Source organism: Suricata suricatta, chromosome 8 (genome assembly GCF_006229205.1).
Source record: "Suricata suricatta isolate VVHF042 chromosome 8, meerkat_22Aug2017_6uvM2_HiC, whole genome shotgun sequence".
Taxonomy (NCBI): Eukaryota; Metazoa; Chordata; class Mammalia; order Carnivora; family Herpestidae; genus Suricata; species Suricata suricatta.
Window position 1 is genome coordinate 65482690 of NC_043707.1, and position 23592 is coordinate 65506281.

Here is a 23592-nt window from a genome sequence, read left to right on the forward strand (position 1 = left end):
GAGCTATCAACACAGACTGGGATTCTTGAGATTCGCTTTCTCTCCCTCTCTCTCTGCCTCCCCGCAGCTCGCATGCATGCATTCTCTCTCAAAATAAATAAATTTTTAAAATAAATAAAATAAAACTTCATTTACTTGGTTATCTCTTTGTTCCAAAAAACCTTGGTTAAATTATTTCTATTCTATAGCAAATTAATAATGCTTTGAAGCTAGGTGGGAGAAAAGAAAGGGGGAATGCTGCTCAATGCACTGTAAATAAATGTGGCTTATTAACATGGGCACTGCCACAGAAGATATGTATAAAGCAGCCAAGTATAATATAAAAACACTACTTAGCCTAAGGTTTTATGAATAAAGATACATTCCCCTACCCATATCTAGAGCCCCAAGAGTACTGTCATATTATAGCAACATACAATAAATAAATGTTTACAATCTCTTTTTTTAAAAGGCTAACATACTAAAGATAGTGTTTTAAAAATATTACTTAATACACTCTAGAAAAATCTTTAATAAAGTGACATTTTAAATATTTCTGGTCTCATTTAATGGTTTAAAAGTTGCTTACAAACTACAGTTTATAAAGAGATATCAAGAATGAGTTTCTAATGACACAATTCTTCACTGGAAAATTTATATCCAAAGATAAGCAATGATACAGAAAGACTAAGATAATAGGTTGTGCAAAATTATAATACAAAAATATGAACTTGTTACAGATCTGCTCTTAGATTCTGGAAAAGATTTGGTGAGAAAGGAATACAAGAACCAAACTATGCCTCCACAAGTCTTGTATGAGCTAATCGGCTTTCCCTTCCAAAACCCTCTGCAATAAGCTTTATCTCCTTAAACTTACATTTCTCTCCAAGGAAAAGTTTAACTTTACAGATATCTAAGCAAGCTTTATATATTTGCAAAAGAGACCCAAATTCTCAGAAAATCTTGTTTTGGTCTCTAAATTCCATATAGGCGAAATTTCCTTACACTGCACTAGTAGCATTAAAATCGTAAGATATAAGAGGTCAATTATTAGTCAAAACAACATTAATTATAATCCTTCACTAGGTATATATTAATTTATACTAGATGTTATTAATATTTAACTTAAATTTAAAACCTCATTGAGTAACTTTTAATGTAATTTACTTACATAAATTGTTATGTATTTTTAACTTACATACGCAAATTAATTTATAAAAATAATATTAATGTAATCAAAATTTTAAAAGACATTTAAAAAGATATTTCTCTGGCAAAAGTAAAACATTTGTAAAACTGGATTTCTTAAAAGAATTGTTTTTGGTGAGCTTACTTTTAACTTCTGCTTGATATGAAAAACTTACTTTTGATTAGCTGCTAGATATTCATTCAGATATTGTCAACATTTTTCTTTTCAGCACTTGACATAATTAATGATGGGTTGGATAAATGTAGTAGAACTCAGTAACAAATATAAACCAGTCTCCCCAAACCTAGGCCACACACAAAAGTACTAAGGATCAAACATAAACATCCACAGGGAGTCAACGGAAGCTAAGTACCATGTGCATACTACTTCTCACACTATAACTTCAAGAATAACGAAGTTCTCCAAAACAGTCATTTGCCATAATTTTGCCACCAATCTAGCACATATTTTTCATGTGTTCCACAAACTCAGTGCCAGTGCTACTCCTGTGACACTTAGGAAAACTCAATGGAAGTAATTACACACTTAAGGAATAAGATTTTTGTTGGGTAGAGTTGAGTTTTGAAGGGCCACAAATTATGATGTAAACATTTTTTTGCCCCCCACCCCCACGAACCAATTTGTGTCAGTTTTGAGACTGTCTCACCCTCACTGTGAAAGTATGGAAAGAAAAAGAAGAAATTCAATACTTTTTGGTAAATATAATGAACAAAAATTAGACTAATGATTTTGAACAGGATATATTTTTGTTTTATCCAATAAGTGCATCTTATCGTCTATGAAGATTTTGTTCATTTGTTTGATTAAATCCAGTAGAATTTTCTTGAATAAAACATGACATTCCTTGAAGATGCTGCAAAAGCGAGGAATTATTACTAAGCATCCAATTTCAATACTCATCATCTCCAACAGAGAAAATCCAAGGGGAGTAAGCAAAGAGGGATTTTGTTGGGTAGAAATGAGGGAAGGGGAGAAAACTAGAGTGAGCTAGTTAATTTGCAATCTTATTCTAACTTTAAATATTAAGACAGTGTAGTATTTTGATCTGTTACCCTCAAGACATTCTGATATAACTTAAGAATTACAAATACTGTACTTACTCCCACTCTATCCATTATTCAGAGAGTCAATCAGTTTGCTTTCATAGCTTCTCCCATCTCTAAATTTTTATCAGTCTGACATGTGGTTTCTTAACTATTATTTAGAAAAGAATCCATGATCAGATAAAATTCTCACTTTATATTTTACTGTCAAGTTCTTATTTTCCTGAAGAAAGAAAATGACTGATGAACTGCCACAGAAAAAACCAAAGGAGACTTTTGGGACTGTATATTCATAGAAGTACTCAAATATAATTTAAAGAGGAAATCTTCTCCACATTAAAAAGGTCATTTTTTAACTATTTCCCAAAGTTGCATGGACATCTTGCTTTGCCATCACATCCTCAACTCTAGAACCATACTATACAATAGTTTGCTGTTAACTATGCAAGTCAGATCATGCTCCAACCAAAACTTAATGGCCCAAAACAATTAGTTCTACCACCAATACTGAGAATAGAAATCTTCTGAATATATATATAACAGAAACCAAACGTGTACAGTTGGACACAACTTGCAAAAATGTAAGGCAAGAGAGACCCTCCACTCACAAACCAGTGAACATTCACTCGTTAAACATTTAGTAACAAAATAGGACTAGCAAGATTTGACTACATTAGAATTTATAGAATGACTCTGATAAGCTCATATTCTGATCTAGTTAGAGCATATTAGAATCCATACTTATCACTTATTATCAGAGTATTGATGAAAATATATTTGTTCTGAATAAAAACATAATTAAAATTAGTAAGGCATACTATTTTTATATCTTTTCTTTCTATAGCCTAGGAGCGAAAGGGAAAGAAACCCCAAAATCCTTTGATATGAACCCTGACACCTTCTATATAAGGGGGAAAAAAACATAGCTGAAAAGTCTGAATTCTTTTTAAATTTTAGGGACAAGGCAGATAGAGGGAGACATATGGTCTTTCAAGTAGGAAGTATATGAGCTGGCTAAACAGTTTATTTTTTAAAGGATCATTTGAGATGAACATGCAATAATTATTATTTGAGGGACAAGAAGAAAATGAAAGCCAAGTTTCATAAAGATTAATTCAAGTGAAGATATTTACAACAGAAGTGGAACAATCCTTAGCTCCCTGGCTAAATAAAAGCAGTCATTTACTGCATCAGTGTGTATTTTCAAGCAAATACAGAAGCAAAACTCATTAGCTCTTTAAAAAATACACACATTTAATGTTGGTCTGTTTTAATTCTAAGTAAAGCAATTCCAAAAATACAAACTGAACATCAGAGCCATGTGAACCACCATGATAAAATAAAACAGACATTCACAATAATTACGTCTAAAGACAGTTCAGCTTAATAAATCATCTTCCATGTATACTAAAGAAAGAGTTACTAAAAATACTGCTGGTGTTCAGTTAGAATTAAAGGACTTTGGGGAAAATGAAATAATATGATACAGGTGGAGTGAATAAAGTTACACGGGATTTACATTTTCCATTACCCCTAGATATAAACAAACATTCAAAATCAACACAAACTCTGTGTGTTATTCAAAATATTGCAGCTGCAGGAAAGGCAACTTTAAATTAATAGCTAGGGGAAAATCAAGTTTTGGTGGAGGTAAACAGAAGTGACAGTTTTTAATTTGCACTTTTGTAAAGCTCATTTATACCTGGCCAACCAGGAACCAAATGCAGGACAATGAAGTTCTCTGCTTCTTTTGGCTATAATGTGACAAGAAAAGGTCATCTTTTGAAGATGTTTAAAGAAATAAAGCAACTTTCTTTATAAACAGTCAAATAATCAATCAATGGAATAAATAAGTACTAACCCACATTTTTACTGCTCTGTAACCACTACACTTTACATATTTTTCATTTTGGCAGCAAATTCCCCAATTTTTAGGCTAACATCCACCAATCACTTTTAAGAGTAAAATGAACAGCCACCAAAATAAGAATATTCTTCTGTTTACTCTTTGGCTAAAAAAGAAAACAAACAAACAAAACAAAACAAAAAGAAACAGAAGACAACTCTAACACTGGTGATAAAAGAAACTGTTTTTTTACATGTAAAATAAAGTTATCAATTTAAATCTTGGTACATTTTATAAAAACAAGAGGTAATGTTGTAATAAAACAGCAGTAGCCTTGTCAGGCAATATACTGTTTGTTAACCCTGTGCAATAAAATACTTTGTTCATACTACACTTATTCAACATGACTAACAGTTACTACAGACATTTCAGGAATCTTCACGGGACTCCTATAGACTTACTGTTAAAACTGAGAGACATTTACAATCATAATGTGCCATGAAAACTTGAAAATGTTACTTCTAGCAGGAGATAATGTTCATATTATTTGAATTGGTTTTAGGTACTGAACAGCTGAGTGACAAGGACTGAAAGTGAAAAAGCATTCTAAAAGCCCATGAACACTGTTGTTCACACCTTCTTCAGAACACACTAAACTTTAAACTTGACACATTTCTCTTCATACATAGCAAGCAACAGCACCCAATAAAAGCCTGAGAAGAAATGCTGCTGTGTAAATACTGCAACTATTCCTGAAAAAAGAATTATGGGATATATACTCCAAAGCTGCCCATTCCCATAATTTGTATTGCATAGGTCACATAATCACACACATATATATACACACATGTGTACATATATGTACATGCAAAGAATATATTAAGACGACAATGAAGTCTAGTCACAGAGCAATTTACAGGCTCAATATATTTTTTACACTTTGCGTGAAAGAAAATTTCAATATTTTACAGTCTTTTAGTAGGCATTATATACACTGCACTTTATGAAATCTGAAAAGGTATTGAAATAAATTTTTTCCAACATTTTGGTAACAAAACAGACAACGCTTCTCTATATACTTGTGCTATCTATCTACATGATCTGTTTGATCTGAAAACCACTAATCACAAAAATTGACTCAATGGAATAATTAGAAAAATTATCTAACACCATGCATGGATTTGAATCATTTTTAATATCCTATCCTAGAAACATTCTACAAATCTTAAGATTTAAAAAATTAAGTCTCTGTTCTGATTTTTAAAAGATATCTTTTTATGACAATATCCGTAACATTGACAGGTACATGTTAAGGCTAGTATCATCTCCTTTAGCAAATTTTTTTGATTTTTTTTTTTAAGAAAGATAGTAAAAGCCAGACTCCTTTAGGGCTTTGAACTGTACCTACAGAAAATGAGAGTGCAGTGAACATAATGTTCAGTCCTACAGTCAGGATGCAGTTGCTCCTTCCCATTCCACAAGATACTGCACCTTTCCATCAAGTGTCACCCGACGAGCCAGTACTCGGTATTTTTCACCACATGCTATTCTACCTGCAGCACCAAAGTAACTGGTAATGGAGTTTTTTAGATGATTCAGTTGCAACTCCTGATCTGCTAAGTTATTCAAAATCTCTGTGTTGAGTTCATCAAATTGGTAATCTTCTTTGCCTTCATCATCTTTTACAATTTCTGAGTTCTGAGTTTGGAGTGCTCTTCTTGGAAGACGACCCCTTCTTCTCCGTAAATGTGGTATTGCAGCAGGCCAAGATCTTCCTGTACGAGTTCTTTTTCTGGAGTCAGATAATCTATGGAACCAAAAAAAGGCCATAATTGTCTACTGCGTTTACAAAGTATCATTTACCCAAACAATGTAGTCTCAGATTTTTTTTTCTATTATACTACTCTAAGTATATACCCTTGGTGACATAAACATCAGCCAAACCAAAACAATACATGCTATTTTTATAAATGGATTATCACTCGCCTTCATTAGACTCCATCACCTTCTTGGGGCTGACCTTTGAAGAGCTTTTCTTCCTTAACAATGTACTATTAAGCTTAAAAGAATCAGAGGAAGTTTTTAATTATGAGGCCAATGAGACATATTCTTACCAAGAAGAGGCCCTATTCATTAGTCAGATATTTTCAACAGTCTTATTAAAAAGAAGACGAAGACAGTTCACTCATTTGATGCAGCCAACACTTAATAAGCACCTACTATAAATACAACATTGTTCCATGCGTTTAAAAGATGGTAAAACTAAAATAAATGGTCTTTTATTACCAGTTCTAAGCCTAGTGAACTAATGTGATGAACTGGAATAAGCATAAACTAGAAATCAGGGTACCTTGAATCTAGCTCTGTGATATTGGCCAAATTCAAATCTCTTATCCTCTGTATTCTCTTCTGTGAAGAGATTAAGTGAAAGGGTTGAACTAGATAATCTTTGAGGTCTTTTTCAGCTTAGGAATTCAATGATTTTACAATCTTTTAACATGGGAGAATCCAGTGTTAACAGTTAAATTCAAAGCCATAATCATACTGCCTGACTCAACATCCCAGCTCTGCTATGCCTGTTAATGACCAAGCTTGTTTCTTAAAACCCTCTTAGTTTCAATTTCTATCTTTAAAAATGGCAATAAAAGGATCTACAACTCAAAAGACTGTTTTAGGAATTTTAAAAGGCAATGTATGTGAGAAGATTAGCACAATGCTTGGTAAGATGCCGAAAATAGTTCAATTATTATTCATAATCCGTTAAAAATGGGTTATTTAAAGCTTTTTAATACTCTGAATTTTGTATAATTTACACAGGCAGTTTTTGAACTACAAACAAAAATTAAATTAAGGAAAGTATAAAACTTGCAAGCTCATAGCTCTAACCCAAGGAAACTTTTCATACCTGATATATACCATACTTTAGGAGAAATAGCCTTCTGAAGAATTGGGTTAAATCCTGAATGTAAAATCCTCTTAGTAACAAAAGGATTTACATGTATGATTCAGATATTTTTAAAAAAAAGTATTCCTAAAGCAAAGTACACCTAAATATTAGAAGCGTAAAGAGGTCTCAAGAAAAAGAGCACAGCCTATTAATACCAGAATATCTCTTCTGTGCACAGAGCAAAATCTCTTAATGTTAGAGCTCTGAAAAGCAAAAATTTCAGATGAATATTAACAACCTAAGGAATCTACATATAGATTGCTTCTCAAAAGCTGAAAGGCATATTTATATAACTTTCAATTGCTAAAAATTTTTAACCATTACAACGAAAAAGAATCTAGAAGAAAATTAGTAAGAAATAAGAATATAAAACATCTACCCATAATGCCTGGAAATGCTAGACGAGGTAGTTTCTTTTGTACTGGAAGCACCCGTGAAATCCACATCTGAGGTATTGGATGAATGTGCAGTTCCCTCAGTTCTCCTAAGACAAAAGAATTTAAATGGTATAACGACTATATTACATAACAATAGAAATATTCATTTTCCCCCAAAAGAAAATTCCTAGGACAGAAGAAAATAACTTTCTATTTACCCTATAGAACAAGGTAAATCCAAGGTAGGATTCTCTGAAATTGATTCCTTATCCTGGAAAATAAAAAAATAACATACTTAAAGCATGTTTCTTAAATACGCTGAAAAGATACTCATTTCTCAGTTAATTTCAAGCTTCCTTCCTCTTTGAGAACATACACCAACACATCTTCTTACCAAAGGTGGCTCAGCAGTTTTCTGAATCATTTTTCTTGTATATGGGCCAGGTGGACGACCTACAGATTTTTTCTTTCCTTTTTTTTCTATGCCATTGCTTATTTCCCTGAAACATAAAATCATTATGTATTTAATCTCTGCATAAAGAAAACAAAAAGACAATGGATAATATACACTGGCTTAGCTCCACTCATAAAATAATTAGGTTATACTTATTTTTATATTAATGGTAACAAAATCCCCCCAAAAATATAAGTTGAATCTATAAGCTTAGTCAAGTGCATATAGATAACATTCCAATTTAAATAAACATTTCTTGACTCAGATATTATTTACATATGAAAGGTTTAAGAAAAAAAGTGTTCTCTTTACCACAATTCTGAAAAACATATATAACCTCAAAGTTAATAAGCAAAAACAAAAACAGACTACTATACTGGAAGAAAGATTTCCAAACCCCCAAGAGTTCCATTATTTAGTCTAGGTTGTTCTATGCAGGTACTTGAAGGAATATTTCAAGAATTTACTACTAAAAGTCATTATGAATTTAGTCGTTACCCACATGGAGCCATGAAGTATCTATATTTAAGTATAGTAGATATAAATACAGGTTGCTTTAGAAATAAATATATATTTTCTTGAATTATATTAATCAGAAAGAGGATGAAGCCCCAGGTGGCAGAGTGTAGAAGAAGGAATCCTTTATAATAGGCAGGGAGTCATTCAAAGGCATAATTAGAAAGATCTAGAAAAACCATTTTTTGAGACATAAAAGCAAATATCAAGCAAGAGGAAGGAGGGAAAAAGCAATAGTCAAGAACATCTCTAATTAATAGGAAGAAGAAAGGGCAAATATCAATACAGAGAACATCTACTTCATTCAACAAACATTATCTACCATATTTTTTTAAAAACCTATTATATAATAGGAATACAAAGATCTTCCCTGTGCCAAAGAGTCCACAATACAGTCAGAAAGTGACAAAGATATATACAAAAAGACTATAAAAAGGGTTAAGTGCTAAAGGAAAGTTACCCAGGAAAATTTAATTTAAAACCACAGACAAGAAGTAATACTATATAATAGGCTAGAAAGAGGTGAATGAAGAAAACTAGAAAAAACACTAGACAACAAATAAAAGTTGGGCAATAAAGGTGAAAGAAAGTACAAGGAAGGAGAAAGTAGGGGAGCTAGAGGAACAAAGCATAACTAGAACTATAATCAAAAGTCTCAAGGATAAAATAGATGGAGGTATACATTTTTTTTTTGAAAGATGATCAACATTTATACAGGACCCTTGACTAAACAACGTACTCTCAGATTAAAAGGACCAATTCATACATAGGACCCAGAAGGAATAGAGAATGCCTTTAAAGAAAGTTGAACCATTTCCTGGTGGCATCAAATGAAAACCTCATAGCTAACACAGATGGAGTGTCTTATTAATGTGACAGGAATGAGAAAATTTGTGTAAACCTTTTCCTAATCCATAATATGGACAACCGATAGCAAAGGATTAATGATAAAATCTGAAAGTGATAGGATAAATATGCTTTCCTTTAGAGGGGAAAAAAGCATTATGTACTTTATTACACATTCAAATGGATATGAAACACTGTCAACCCTGGGTTATTACTTTTTCTTGCTCTCCAAGTACTCTCATACCTTTTACTTCCTCCTTAAATTTCCTTCATTACATGAACCTCAGTCATTTTTACACCTCAGTATTTCAAGGAGAAAATAGAAGCTACTAACCAATAATTTCAGTCATCTTCCAAATACCAAATCTACAACAGCACTAATATCTGTACCCATTCACCCAATTTCAACAAAAAGGTAGAAGTCTTCCTATCAAAGGCCACTCCCACATTTAAGTTCTAAATCCCTTCCCTTTTGGATTCTCGAGGACTTTACAGTACGGTATCTTCAGTTACCTGTCCTTCTCTCCTGTACCAATCTCTTTTCCACTGGATCATTCCTACTAGCACATAAAAACAGGTTCCAACTAATTTTCTGTCTATTTAAAAGTCATCACTTAAGGATTTCCTTTCCCTCTTCAGCTTCCATTTGTCTACCTCTCTTCACAGTAAAACTATTTCTAAGTGTTGTTGACACCCTTTCCACTTTCTCCCTTCTCATTCAGAATTCTTAAGATCATCTCCCATGTTCCCCTTTCCCTTTATTATTATTATTATTATTAGTATTATTATATTAGAATCTGCCTATGTCCCTTATTTGTAGAAAAAGCCCAGTTTTGACATTTTAACTGGACAGTGCTGGATTCAATCATACTTCAACCCATTTCAACCTGACTTCTATCTTTACCTCTCTAAAAGAAACTGTTTTATCTTATCCAATAAACATTTTCCTCTCATCTTAAATCCATCTCTCAGCAGCACATCTCTCTGAAACACTCCCCTTCTCTTCAGGACACCAAATTTTCCTGATTTTCAGGAAACCAAACTTTCCTGGTTTCCTCCTTTCTCACTCAGAATTCTTTTTTAGCCTCCTTTGTTTAGTTCACCTCTCCCAAATCTCTACATGATAACAGGACATTACTCTGGGCCTCATTCCCTCCTCCACCACCCAACTCCTTGCTTCCTAGGTAATTTCATTCATTCTCATGGCCTTAAAAATCAGCTTCCAAATTTATATCATGTGCCCTGACCTTCCAAAGCTCCTGAGTGGCACACCCAGCTGTCTATACCTAACATCATCATCATTTAGATATTCCCTATAAAACTCTCAAATTTAACTAGTATGGCACAGAAGGATGCTTCATTCACCTTGCCAAAATTTGTTCTTGCAGATCTTGATTACCAGACATCACCACCTACAAGTTGCTCAAGCCAGAAATCTGGGCTTTGTAGAACTTGATTTCTCCCTTTCTTTCATAAATGTAAACCATTAGCTAAGCTAATGAATTCTGCCTCCAATAGAAGTCTTAAATATATTTTCTCTCCACTTGACTGACACCACTACCCAATTTCTTATATCTAGATGACTGCAAGAGTCTTCATTTTTATTTGCTTCTATTCTTACCTCTGTACCTATCCACTCTCCAAAAACTACACAAAGAATTATTTTTAAAGAGTAATTCAATCCGCTTACATCTTTAAATAGCTCCCCGTTATTCTTAAAACACAACCCGAACTCCTCAGAAACAAATCTACATGATAACCTCACCCAAACTTTCCAACACATGATGCTACTCTCTAACCCTCATTTGTACCTCACTAGTCTGTGAATTCCTAGAACATGCCTCACATCCTTCATACTCGTCATTTCCACCACCTGCAGTATTCTTCCCTTTGTTCTTCACATTGGTAGGTTAGTCTCATTCTTTGAGTTTCAGCTTAAATACCAACTGAAATAGGTCGTAAGCCTCCTTCCTAAAAGTAAATTGCTTCACCTCTATCTGTCCCAGTACAGTCAAAATCCATATACTATGTCCCGCATGGCACTAGCATGACCTGTAAATCCTTTACTTGTTTGTCACCTTTTCCCCACACTATACTGTAAACCCCATCAAGGCAAAAGGAGAGTCTGTTATTGTACCCCCAGCACTTAGACAGTTAAATTCCCTGATAAATGGAATGAGTAAGTGGATAAACGAATGAATGAAAAATGAACAAACAAATGAACAAGCTAGTACTTAAACTGTCTGGTAACAAAATCAATAGGGCTTATTCCTAGAAAGCCTAAGATCTAAAATAAATAAACATCTAACATTAACTTTTCGTACCTTGTCTAAGCAAGAAATTATAAATAGGAAAACAAATCAGGGTAACTGCCACTTATACTTTCATATATACTAATGAGACTAAATAACACATTTTTAGTTACAAATAAACTAAAGAGAAAAACTAAGCCACAGATCAACTTTTACCTTGAATCAGATATAGGTTTGGATGCCTTTCTGCCTTTAATTTTAAATTCATGGGATGTTCCTTCAGGTTCTTTCTCTGCTTTGAAAGCCACATTTGGTGGCACAGGAGGAACACGAATTCGCAACCCAAACAAATGCTTCTTCTTCTTTATTTCTTTCCCAGACATAAACCTAAATTTTTAAAAAAATTAACTAAAAATTTAAAAACTGAACACATATACATATCAGACCCTAACTCATAACTTTCAGATATAAAGCCTTTATAGATGAAAGTCCACCCAATACTACAAAACTTGCTCTTTCCCTTTGCCTTCCTGGATTCTCATCTGCCCCAGAGTCAATCCACAGTAGGATATAATGGCGGAGGAAGGGGTGGGGGGTGGGGGGAAGACAGAATCAGAAGGAAGGGAGAAGAGCACACATCCACTTTTCTTTTTAAAATGTGGCATCTATGCTTCAGATTCTGTGTCTCCTTCTCTCTCTCTTTGCCTTTCCCCTACTTGTGCTCTCTCAAAAATAAACATTAAAAATTTTTTAAAATAATAAAACATGGCATCTAACTTTTTAAAGGAAGAGTAAAGATCTGTGTCTTTTTAGTGCCAATATGTGTTTTCTCTATTTCCATGTCCTGTTTAAAAGATCTCAAAAATGGTTTAGGAAAAGAAGAATTCTATTTCAGAGTGGATCTGTGAGGGGAGAAACCCTGGTCAGAAAGTAACAGGTGTTAGCAATGGAATAGAGAACCCAATGAGAAAGGTCCAGAAAATAAAAGGAGTGCCTCGTGTGTCAGATTTAGAACTGGAAATAACCTCGAACAGAAAAATGTTATTGCAGTGGGGGTGGATCTCTGAAAAAGTGTTCCTCTTCTCCAAAGTCCTTAGGTTCCTTACTCCAAAACACCCCACCTACCTTACTTCTGCTATACCCTGCCTACCTTCCCGAACCACTACCAAACGCCTGCAATGTTCTTCCACTTTCATGCAGGCCTGAGGAAGGGAAGCTCCCATGTCTATCATAATAAGAACAGATGTATTTCTGGTACCCTAAACTGGATTACAGAATTCATAGCCCATAAAGTCCTTTTACCAGCACAGTCACTGCTCAGGCACTTTATGGCTTTTTGAACTGACCTAAATATCTAGCTGCTAGTAATTGTAACATTTTTAAGGAGGAAATTCTGTCAAGTTCAAAAAAAGCAACTTGTTACAAACAAAAATTTTATAAAATAGCTCAATAGTTGGTGAGACCCAGCATATCCACTTAAAAAATTATTTCTATTACAATTTTTAAATATTTTTAAGAAATGTAGATATGCTTTTTAAAAAAAAAAGAACCGTCTGTACAAGAAAATATTCAACAATAATCAATTATCAAGAACTTAAGATTATTAATACTATTTTTCTGTAACTGATGGCAATAACTAATCTTAAAACGACAGAAGATCTCAATCATTTTAAAACCAATATTCTCTACAATATTTTCCACTATCTTTTGCATTTTCCCACTAGCTGAGATTTGATTTTACTTCCAGGGGACTATATTATAAATGTTTTTCAACTGAACAAGCCAGGATCTCAGGATACTGGTATGTCTGCCTCCCATCCATCATTCCCAGAGGATTGCTCTTCCCTTCTCCAGCCCTTGAGAATCACTGCTTTACTCAGAAGGAAATTAAAATTAAAAAGTTTAAAATGGTTTGTACTAGTTCTAAACATCAATCCCACAATTCTTAAACAACTATTCCTTATACTTACTACAAGTCTCCCTCATAGGGATACATAAAACAAATCAACTTACATGGTCTTGTAATCATTTAATGCCTCCAGCACATGCTCATATCTTTCAGATTTTGGTGTGTCTGCCAGCTGTGAAGTATCAAGAAACAATTTAACGCACTATAATTTCATCAGTTAGTAATATACAGGTGCTAGATAGAGGCAATGTGATGCAGAAGAAAAGAGTACTGACTGGTAGTCAGATGATCTAAGTTCTAATTCCAGGTCCTCACTGACTAGCTGTGTAATCTAAGGCTATTTAACCTCTTCTTGTTTTCTTATCTATAAAAAGAGGAGTAGGGGCGCCTGTGTGACACAGTAAGTTAAGCGTCCAACTTCTGTTCAGGTCATGATCTCGCAGTTCATGAGTTCAAGCCCGGCATCGGGCCCTGTGATGACAGCTCAGAGCCTGGAGCCTGCTTCCAATTCTGTGTCTCCCTCTCTCTCTGCCCCTCTCCTGCTTGTTCTCTCTCTCTTAAAAAATAAACATTAAAAAAAATAAAATACATAAAGAGAGGTGTAAAAATCCTCCTAATTACTTTACTTGTAATTTTATGAATCAAATGATATGTCTGAAAGAACTGTTAAAACATTACAAAAATGGGATTTTATTAGTTATTAAATTTATTTTAATTCTATAATCTGAGGAAATAATAGAATGAGTGACTTTAATATCATCCATATATTGGTTCTAACAGATATCGTAATAGGTATCATTAGTTTCTGATAGATATTAGTAGGAAAGAGGATAAAAAATGAGAAACATAACATTTTATTTCCCAAAACTTCTATTGGGAAACCCAGAATTTCTGTAATTTTGAAAAATTCTCTGAAACTGGGGAAGGGGAGTTATTTTCATAAAAGTTATAGACTTTAGCCATCCCTAAAACCCAAAATGTCTCAGTAATTTATTATCAGAAATCATTTTAAAATATATTCAATTCTAGAAAATATTATTTTGTTTCAAAAGATCTCCCTTAAAAGTCATTTCTGCGTCCTCTTCCAAGTTTAAAGACTGGGACCCAATAGCAAAAAAAATATACATTAAAGAAGGACCATTCTCAATTAAAGCCACAAAAACTTGGGGCGCCTCGGTGGCTCAGTCAGTTAAGCGTCCGACTTTGGCTCAGGCCACGATCTCACGGTTTGTGGGTTTGAGCCCTGCGTCGGGCTCTGTGCTGACAACTAGCTCAGAGTCTGGAGCCTGTCTTCAGATTCTGTATCTCCCTCTCTCTCTGCTCATGCTGTCTCTCTCTGCCTCTCAAATAAAAAACATTAAAAATAAAAATTTTTTTAAAGCCACAAAAACTTTAAAAAAAATACTCAGAATAACATAGTTGACTTTTTACTACCAGCATGGTCTTTACCAATTTAAACTTCCAAACCTCAGAACTGCTTCAAGTAAAAAGAGAAAACAAATATGCCAAATAGAATGTTGGTGGCAAAAGACTTAAAGAGTCATCTATTCCAACTCCCTTTATTTTACAGATTAGTTAACAGATATAAAGGTTAAATGAAGTGCTCAAATTCACATGGCTGATTAGTGAGAGAGCTAGAATCTGAACCCAAGTGACAAAAAGTCCATTCATTCAACATTCACTGAGAGCCCATACTGTGCTGATGCATTGGGTGCTTTTAGAAAAAAAGAAAAGAAATGGGACAGTTTGGTACTCATGCCTCTATACCATACCACTTCCTCTTATCGTAATTTCTGTAGGGTCCAATGATAGAGAATTTCTATTAAAGAAGAAATAACAGAATCAGACCTTAAAGCTTGAAAGAGACTCTAGATGTCCATCTAATTCAAAGTTCCATCAATACTGCAATCCCTTTTATAGTACTGACAGTCATTCAACCTTGGGTTAAATATTACCAGTGATGAAAGCTGATGAGGCACCTATGAGGGAGCCCATTCCATAGGTAGACAAAACCTTCCTTCCTGGAACTCTTCTATTCCCTCTTTAACAAGACAGTTCTTCAAATATTTGACAGCAGCTTGTCATGTCTAAGTATAAGATTACGTCTAAGTATAAGATTAGGTTTAAAGATTTTTAGCAGCCACATTACATGATTATTTCATATTAAGCTCTGGGTAACTAATTCCATCCTCTTCCTCATCTCTACCTCACCACCCCAACTCTTAAATCTCATTAGATAAACTGATCAAATCAAGTGCTCCCTATCATATGCTACTTCTTCTGAACTGGATGCTTGTGTATTTAAGCCTAAAAAGCAGAACTTTATAACTGCTGTTAATTTGATTTTGTTTTCAGGTCTGTGTTTGAGATCATCTTTTCTCTTGTTCTATCATCCTTTTTGAATTGAAGGCAGACAAGACAGAACACTGTGACTCTCTTTAGAATCTCCTTCAAGAATATTTCCAAGTCACTGACTGCATTTGTTTCTATTATTCAATTAGTAACATAGCCATTTAATTTTTAATTTTAACCAGTTAAAATTTATCTAATCTGAAATTGAGTTATATAAGGTCTATACCATACCCATACCCATTTGACATACCAGTGTGGCTAAGCATATAAAAAAAAAATTCTATTAAGACAGTGTTTTTTCTTATTGCCTTAAAAAATTAAAAAAAATTTTTTTTTCAGGTTTATTTTCTTTATGAGAGAAAGAGAGAGAGGCAGAGAGTCAGCAGGGGAGAAGCAGAGAGAGAAGGGGAAACACAGAATGTGAAGCAGGCTTCAGACTCTGAGCTGTCAGCACAGAACCCTACACGGGACCTGAACCCACGAACCATGAGATCATGACCTGAGCTGAAGTCAGATGCTTAACTGACTGAGCCATCCAGGTGCCCCTCCTTATTACTTTTTAAATCTTAACAAACCACATATCTGAAAAATGTGCTCGATAATTCTGCTAATAACCACAAAACTAATTTCTCAAATCTACTTCTCTTTCACTTTTTGAAAGCACAATGAATGAACTACCTTCTTTGTTTTGGTACTTACACTCTATGATGTCTCAGAAATTTTATATGTAAGTTCCTTCCGTACTTCAAAATTATTTTACATAGAACTATATATTTCAACTTGCATTATGGGGTCATGGGATCCTTTTCTGGACACCAGGGTGGCTCAGTCGATTGAGCTAACTCTTCATTTTGGTTCAGGTCATGTTCTCACAATTGTGAGATCTAGCCCTATGCCTAAGCATAGAGCCTGCTTAAGATTCTCTCTCTCTCCCTCCCGCTCTCTCTCTCTCTCTCAAAAAAAAGGGGGGTGGTTCCTTTGTGTTATTTTGAAAACTAATAAATACAGATATTACAGTTTAAATCAAGTAATCTGTAGTAAAAGAGATCATATTCTAGGTCTATGATCTGACCAGGAGGTGTATAATATATATTGTTGACAAAATAACCATTTTTGTTCCTTCTACCACAGACACTAATTCCATACTAGGTTTTAGCTTTCAGAGCTGTAAATTTCTGTATAGACATAAAGACTATTATGCATAGTTCTAACTCTTCCCTTCAGCAAAATATGTTTTTCAATCACCAGTATTGAATTCCATGCTGCCTAGGCTTAAGTATGCCAAACAGCTTAAGTGTTTGCCAACCTATACACTGTATGCTAATAAAAGCACTCAAAGCCAAGTATTGTTATTAATATTTCTTCTTTCACTTAAAAATATACCACCTCTATAATACATTTTTTCTCTAGCTAAAACATCTTTTCTGCCATAGCATTTCATTTGAGATGTTTTATCTATGCTTTTCTCCCTACATCCTTCAGAAATAAAGAGGCACTCAATATACTGTTCTGCTATCAATCTTTCATTTTTTAAAATTTAAGACCACAGTTAACAGAAAAGTAGGCTGCCCTTACAGAACCAGAATTTTAGATCACATTAGGAATTAAAGACAAATAATAAGCAGAGTCTAAAAAGTATGAATATCTCATTTTAACTCCAAAAGCAATCTAGTACAAGTTAATTCCTCATTCTAAATAAAAGCCTTAAGAAACCTTTATTTGGGATCTCAAATGTGGTATTACGTATTTTTACTCTCAAAGCAAACACTACAAAACAGTGGTTTCTCAAATAGCTACATTCGGTCTATATGATAATTGTTAAGGCACAAAGTCTCAAAGATATAAAAAACAAAATCACATAAGGAAACATGATATAGAACTATTATTATGGGGCACCTGGATGGCTCAGGCGGTTAAGCTTCCAACTTTGGTTCAGGTCATGATCTCACGGTTCGTGGGTTCCAGCCCCTTACCAGGCTCTGTGCTGATAGCCTGGAGCCTGCTTCAGATTCTGTGTCTCCCTCTCTCTCTGACCCTCCCCTGCTCACGCTCTCTCTCTCAAAAATAAATAAAACATTAAGAACTATCATTATGATCCAATATGTTCTAAAAGTTTCAGCTTCTCTTTTCAGTCCTGAAATAAACAACTAAGGAAAAACATGATACATAAATTTTCATTTGCCTTTCAGTATAAAAGGATATACTCTCCCCCCCAAAATTAATTCTTCTCCAAAATAAGTTTAATATTTCTGAAACTTCTTTTTGTTATAAAAGAAGCCAGAGTATTTCCTTTATAACAACAACCCAAAAGAAAAAAAAAGTATGAAACACTAAACAGGTATCACTGATCCAATTAAGACTGCTTCAAATAACTGGAAATTGAAGAATTTATTGGGCTTCCAAAACAGCACAGAAATATCATTAAATTTTGGACAGAGTCATCCTATATAATATATAAAATTAAGTCCTAATTTATCTCAGGAATAGCAAATATAAGTGCCTCCTTGTTACTAGTGTATTCATATATATTCCTAAACAAAATGTCATACTAATCTCAACCAACTTCTCAAGTCATTGCAACTTTTTTTCTTTTACTTAGATGGAGGGAGTAAAATTACAACCATTTTTCTATTATGTTTCAATTTTGAGGAGAAACTTCTAGAGCAATTGCCAATGTAACATAATATAGAGTATGTGTAATAAGAACTGATGTTCAAAATGACTCAAGTACTCAATCAACAATATACTCAATATACAGTATTTTCCCATGTTTTAAAAGTAATTAATGCTATTTTATAAAAATATTTTTAACAGAAATATAAACAAAAAGGAAGTTTTGTTAACCTAAATTTGGATTAGTGACAAAACTCAATTTACAATTTGATTTCAGTTAACAAAGATTTACTATTTTAATAATCCAGAATAGTGCATTATTTGTATTATCTTTGTTTCTATTATCACAAATATTTAAAGGCAAACTAAATGAAAATTACTGAATACATGTTACAGGCTGGCATAAATCTTACAGTCTCTTTATCATTAAAATCTCACTCAAAACCAATTATAATGACAGTATAAAGATATAAAAACATTAATACAGAAAATTAAAAGCTAAACTTGCATCTGTTAATATTAAAGGATAGAATGACTAATCTAAGTCTGAATATTTTCTTTTTTAATGCAGAGAAAAAGCAATGAGAAATGATTAGAAAGCCACTTGTTCTGATAATAAATTTGAGAGTTCCAAAAAAATGGAAACACTCCTCAGAACAGTAAAACTTTTTTGTTGTATAGTTTTATTACAGTATACTGTTTTTCTTAATTATTTTTGAAATACTTTAGTTTTAAGTCATTTCTATGTCCAATGTGGGGCTCAAATTTACAATCCCAAGATCAAGAGTTGCATGCTCTACTGACTGAGCCAGCCAGGCACCCCATTCCTCTTAATTTTTAAATTTCACGAACAACTAAGAAATTTCCGTATTTGCAAAGAGTAAGAAATTGAACATCTTATTTCTAAGACATTACCCCATAAACCACAGAAAATGAAAACATGTATCTACTAAGGAAATGTTTTTTTTTTTTTATGCTTTTTATTTATTTTTGAGAGACAGAGACAGCGCGAGCAGGGGAGGGTCAGAGAGAGAAAGGGAGGCACAGAATCCAAAGCAGGCTCCAGGCTCTGAGTTAGCTGTCAACACAGAGCCTGATGCGGGGCTCAAACCTACGAACCATGAGATCATGACCTGAGCCGAAGCCAGATGCTTAACTGACTGAGCCACCCAGGCACCCCTGAAATACTTTTTTAATATGTATCAGAACTGAGCTAGAGGAGCTAGAACTCAGATACCTGAAATTCATAAACTGAAGTCATTTCTTAAAAGTAGACTACGAATGCCTGGGTGGTTCTCAGTCAGTTAAGCATCCAACTCCTGATTTCAGCTCAGGTCATGATTTCATGGTTGTTAGATCAAGCCAAGCTACAGGCTCCATGCTGAGCATGGAACTGCTTGAGATTCTCTCTTTCTTTCAAGTTAAAAAAAAAAATGTTTTTCTTTATATATACTAATTGTGATTTTTACTGTTCTCTATTTTCAGCCTCTTAAATAAAATCTATATACCAATTTTTATTTTACTAAAAGCATTTGAAATAAAATAACTTGAGTTTTTATGTGTGCCCACTGTCTACATGAAGTAACCACTACAGAATTTAATCATATGAAACATAAAATATACTAAGAATATAGATGTAGCTGCATAACAAGTGCTAAAACAACCACAGCTAGAAAGAAAGCATTTTAAAAGATATATTAAAGCTTTAAATATTAAGATGACTATAATGAACACTAATAGTCACTAGTGCCTTATACTTACTTTTTTTACCACTAATCATTTTGTTAAAATTTATCAAATTTATAAGTCACTCCTTTTCTCTCAAATTTCATCCAGAAAAAGCATGTAACAGAAAACAGCATTATATTCTAACTTCTAACACTCAAACATCTTGGTTCCATTGATTTGAATGGTATGTCTGATTTTTAAAATCTAAATATTTTGCAGGTATTTAATATTTTATGCAGCTGACCTATCATCAAGTAACTTTTAAATAAACATGTATTATGCTTTCCTTGATGTCTCATAAAATCCCCCTAATATCCTACTTGACATGAACCTTTTATAAACTGTCTCATGTCTAAAGCTACAAAGCAGAAATTCTTCCTAAACTTCGAGTTTGTTTACACAATTTTTTCCTCAAAAAGTGATGTATGACTAAAATTTACACATTTAATTCCATATATTCTAAAACAAAATTTTTACTTAAGCTAAGAGTAGTTAATATCTGTATTTTTTCCCTCTTAAGTTGGCTTCATGCCCAGCATAGAGCCCAACACAGGGCTTGAACTCATAACCCTGAGATCAAGACCTGAGCTGAGATCAAGAGTTGGACACTTAACCAACTGAGCCACCCAGGTACCCCAATATCCTTATTTTAATAGTTTTAAATAACTACTAAGAAACAAGGTAACTATTAAAGTTATTTTAGTTACTTTCTCCTGCTCACCTACTGCTTCAAAATCTTCTTCAATGAACATACAGTAATGTTTACAGTTTTTTAAAAAGACTCTGTAAACCAGCATGAGTGGTTAGACTTTGCAAATGAAGGGCAAAATGAGATGTCAGAATGAGGGGGATAGCCTCCAATTCAGAGAGTTTCACTCCCTAATTCATAGTCTAACACTATTACTGCCCCCGCCCCCATTCTTGGAAGTCAAAGATACATAAGAGAGCACCAACAAAAGAAAGAAGAATGTTAGTTACAGCTCTAAGTTTACAGAAACCTGTAATTTTTCCTAAGGAGGGACCGTACGTAAGATACACAAAATAAGGATTTCTCCCTCCCTTCTATCTTTACAATGATTCTCACTTCAGAAAACGGAAGACTCAAGCAATTTACTTCTTCCTACATTTTTCTCTGAGTAAACACACAACAGGAGCATGAGAGGACTAGTCTTCGTAACCTCATCAAAGTTACTTCTCCTTAAACTAAAAATAAAATACTTTAGATGTGTGACTTATACATGTATCTTGGCTGCTTTTAACAAAAACAAAACGAAACAAAAGATATCAAGTAGCTAATGAAGTTAGCTCTAAGACCACTTACCTCTCCAGGATGTAATCTATCCCAGTTTTCATTAATGTATGTCATAAGCTCAAGTTCAGAATCAAAGTATTTCTTCTTGTGAATAACACTTAGGTTGTAAAGGCATAGGTGTGCTATATCTACCCTGGAATCCAAAAGTAATCAAAATATATAAAAACAATGTTTTTGGTTGGTGTTATGAAATCACATTTTTATGAATAACAACAGCAATTAAAAATCCAAAGTGAGGTACTTACATAAGCATAGGGTCAACATCATAAGTCATATTCACAATATAATAAACCATTACATATGAAAACAACAGGAAAACATTAAATATTTATTACACTAAGCAGTCATTATAAAGTAAAAGGTATCCAAATAATCTCTTAAAATACATTCAAAGAGGATGTAACTTTACGAAAAAATAACTTACAATAAAAATTTTATATTTCACTTACATAAGCCATAGCAAAGATCTTACTTTAACAGACTTTATTTTATCTGATTCATGAGTTAAATCTTAAATTTTCCTAAAATACATGAAGCATTCAATAAAAGTTTCTAAGTACTTACTCTAAGCATTTTATCAGTAAATCTCCAAAATTCATCATACTTCCCATGCCCAAGAATTACACTAAAGCAGAAACTGGCATATCTGGTATAAGACCTCTCTCATCTGAAGTCCCAAAAGAATTAAAAATGTAAGTAAGAATTCTAAAAATCTAAAAGATATGTACAGTTACATTTTATGGATCAGAAAATAAATGGCCTTATAATTTCAGCAATAAGACTAGACAATCTTTAGTGAAGATGAACTCAGGTTTAAGGATAAATAAATGAACTAAAGCCAGGCATGAAGAAAAACAAATTTTTACTTAATCCAAGTTAATGTATACAGAGCATTTCATGCTTTTAAGAATATGGCCCTTTTTTGTTCCCTTAAGAGAAATGTCCATACTTACCACTGTAATGGTAGACGTTTGAGGTATTCTGGTCCAGAACTGCAGACAGAGCAAATAAATGTATAAAACCTAAGGGGAAAAAAAAAAGTTGTACACTGAGTGATTAAGAGTATATATTTTCAACAATTAAAGCTAATATTCAGCAAGTACATATCCTACAATAGAGGACTGATACAGAAAGCAAAATCTAATTTGAATTAAGACACTCTGATTTAAAGAATATCTTTTCCAGTAACAACAAATAAAGAAATAGTTCATATATGGGGAGAAGTAATTTTTTTAACTATAAGAGACAGTAAGAGTTCACACACAGATTCATATAAACATACAGTTTGCTAATGGTTTGTGCATAACACGAATTGTGATGATAGCCCTCACATACAGTGTTATATTCAATGCTCAAAACAGTCTGGTAAAATAAAAGGAGAGAAGCTGATCTTCCTAAATTCTAAAAAACAGTAATAAGCAACATAAGTCAACATTTAAATCCAGGTTTTTTTATGCCAAATTCAGTGCTCTTTCATTTTTCTTCCTAGAGCTCTCTGCCATTCCACATTCTCCTAATCCAGAAAGCACATTAGGTCTGCTTTGGTAAATTCTCTAGAACACAGGTGCAAATTTGGTGATTCAAGGTACTATGGCCTTTTCCAACTCTCTGTCACAGGATCCCACTGAGGTTCTTTAAAGAAAGGTACCAATGGGAATAGTTTAGAGCATGTGGGACAAAAGGAGCAAATATAATCACTGATCAAATGCTTAAAAGTATTCTAGAATAACATCTAAAAGCAAAATATTACGCATATTTTAAAATTATGCATAATTTGGGCAGATGAGTGGCTTACTCAGTTAAGCATCCGACTCTTGATTTTAGCTCAGGTCATGATTCCAGGGTCACGGGATCAAGCCCCACACTGGGCTCCATGCCGAGTATGAAACCTGCTTAAGATTCTGTCTCTTTTCTCCCTCTGTTCCCTTCATGTGCACCCCCCTCTCTCTCGAAATGAAATAAAATTATGCATAATTTAAATATATTATCCAATATTTTCCCTCTAAGGTGACTCCTACACAAATCATTGTTGTAATCACTTTTAGAAATCTCAAACAGGGGCACCCGGGTTGCCCAGCTGGTTAGGCATCGGATTCTTGATTTTGGCTCAGGTCATGATCTCATGATTTGTGGGTTTGATCCCCACATAGGGCTCTGTGCTGACCTTGCAAAGCCTGCTTGGGATTCCCTTTCTCTCCCTCTCTCCCT

General features: G+C 33.7%; 1 protein-coding gene across 4 annotated transcripts in view; it reads right to left on the reverse strand.

The window, feature by feature from the left end:
• Nucleotides 1–3238: 3238 nt before the first annotated feature.
• Nucleotides 3239–23592, reverse strand: part of MTF2 (metal response element binding transcription factor 2) — an 81381-nt gene continuing 61027 nt past the window's right edge. For 3 of the 4 annotated variants that reach the window (XM_029947178.1, XM_029947180.1, XM_029947179.1), the window contains 8 exons: nt 22338–22406; nt 21394–21517; nt 13484–13551; nt 11687–11857; nt 7797–7902; nt 7621–7673; nt 7405–7509; nt 3239–5885 (listed from right to left, as the gene is read on the reverse strand). In XM_029947178.1, the coding sequence (XP_029803038.1) occupies nt 5528–5885; nt 7405–7509; nt 7621–7673; nt 7797–7902; nt 11687–11857; nt 13484–13551; nt 21394–21517; nt 22338–22406 (1054 nt within the window). In that variant the 3' untranslated portion in view covers nt 3239–5527. Of the gene's footprint in view, nt 5886–6064; nt 6138–7404; nt 7510–7620; nt 7674–7796; nt 7903–11686; nt 11858–13483; nt 13552–21393; nt 21518–22337; nt 22407–23592 lie in introns of all 4 variants that reach the window. The other variant, XR_003911731.1, reaches the window with a different exon arrangement.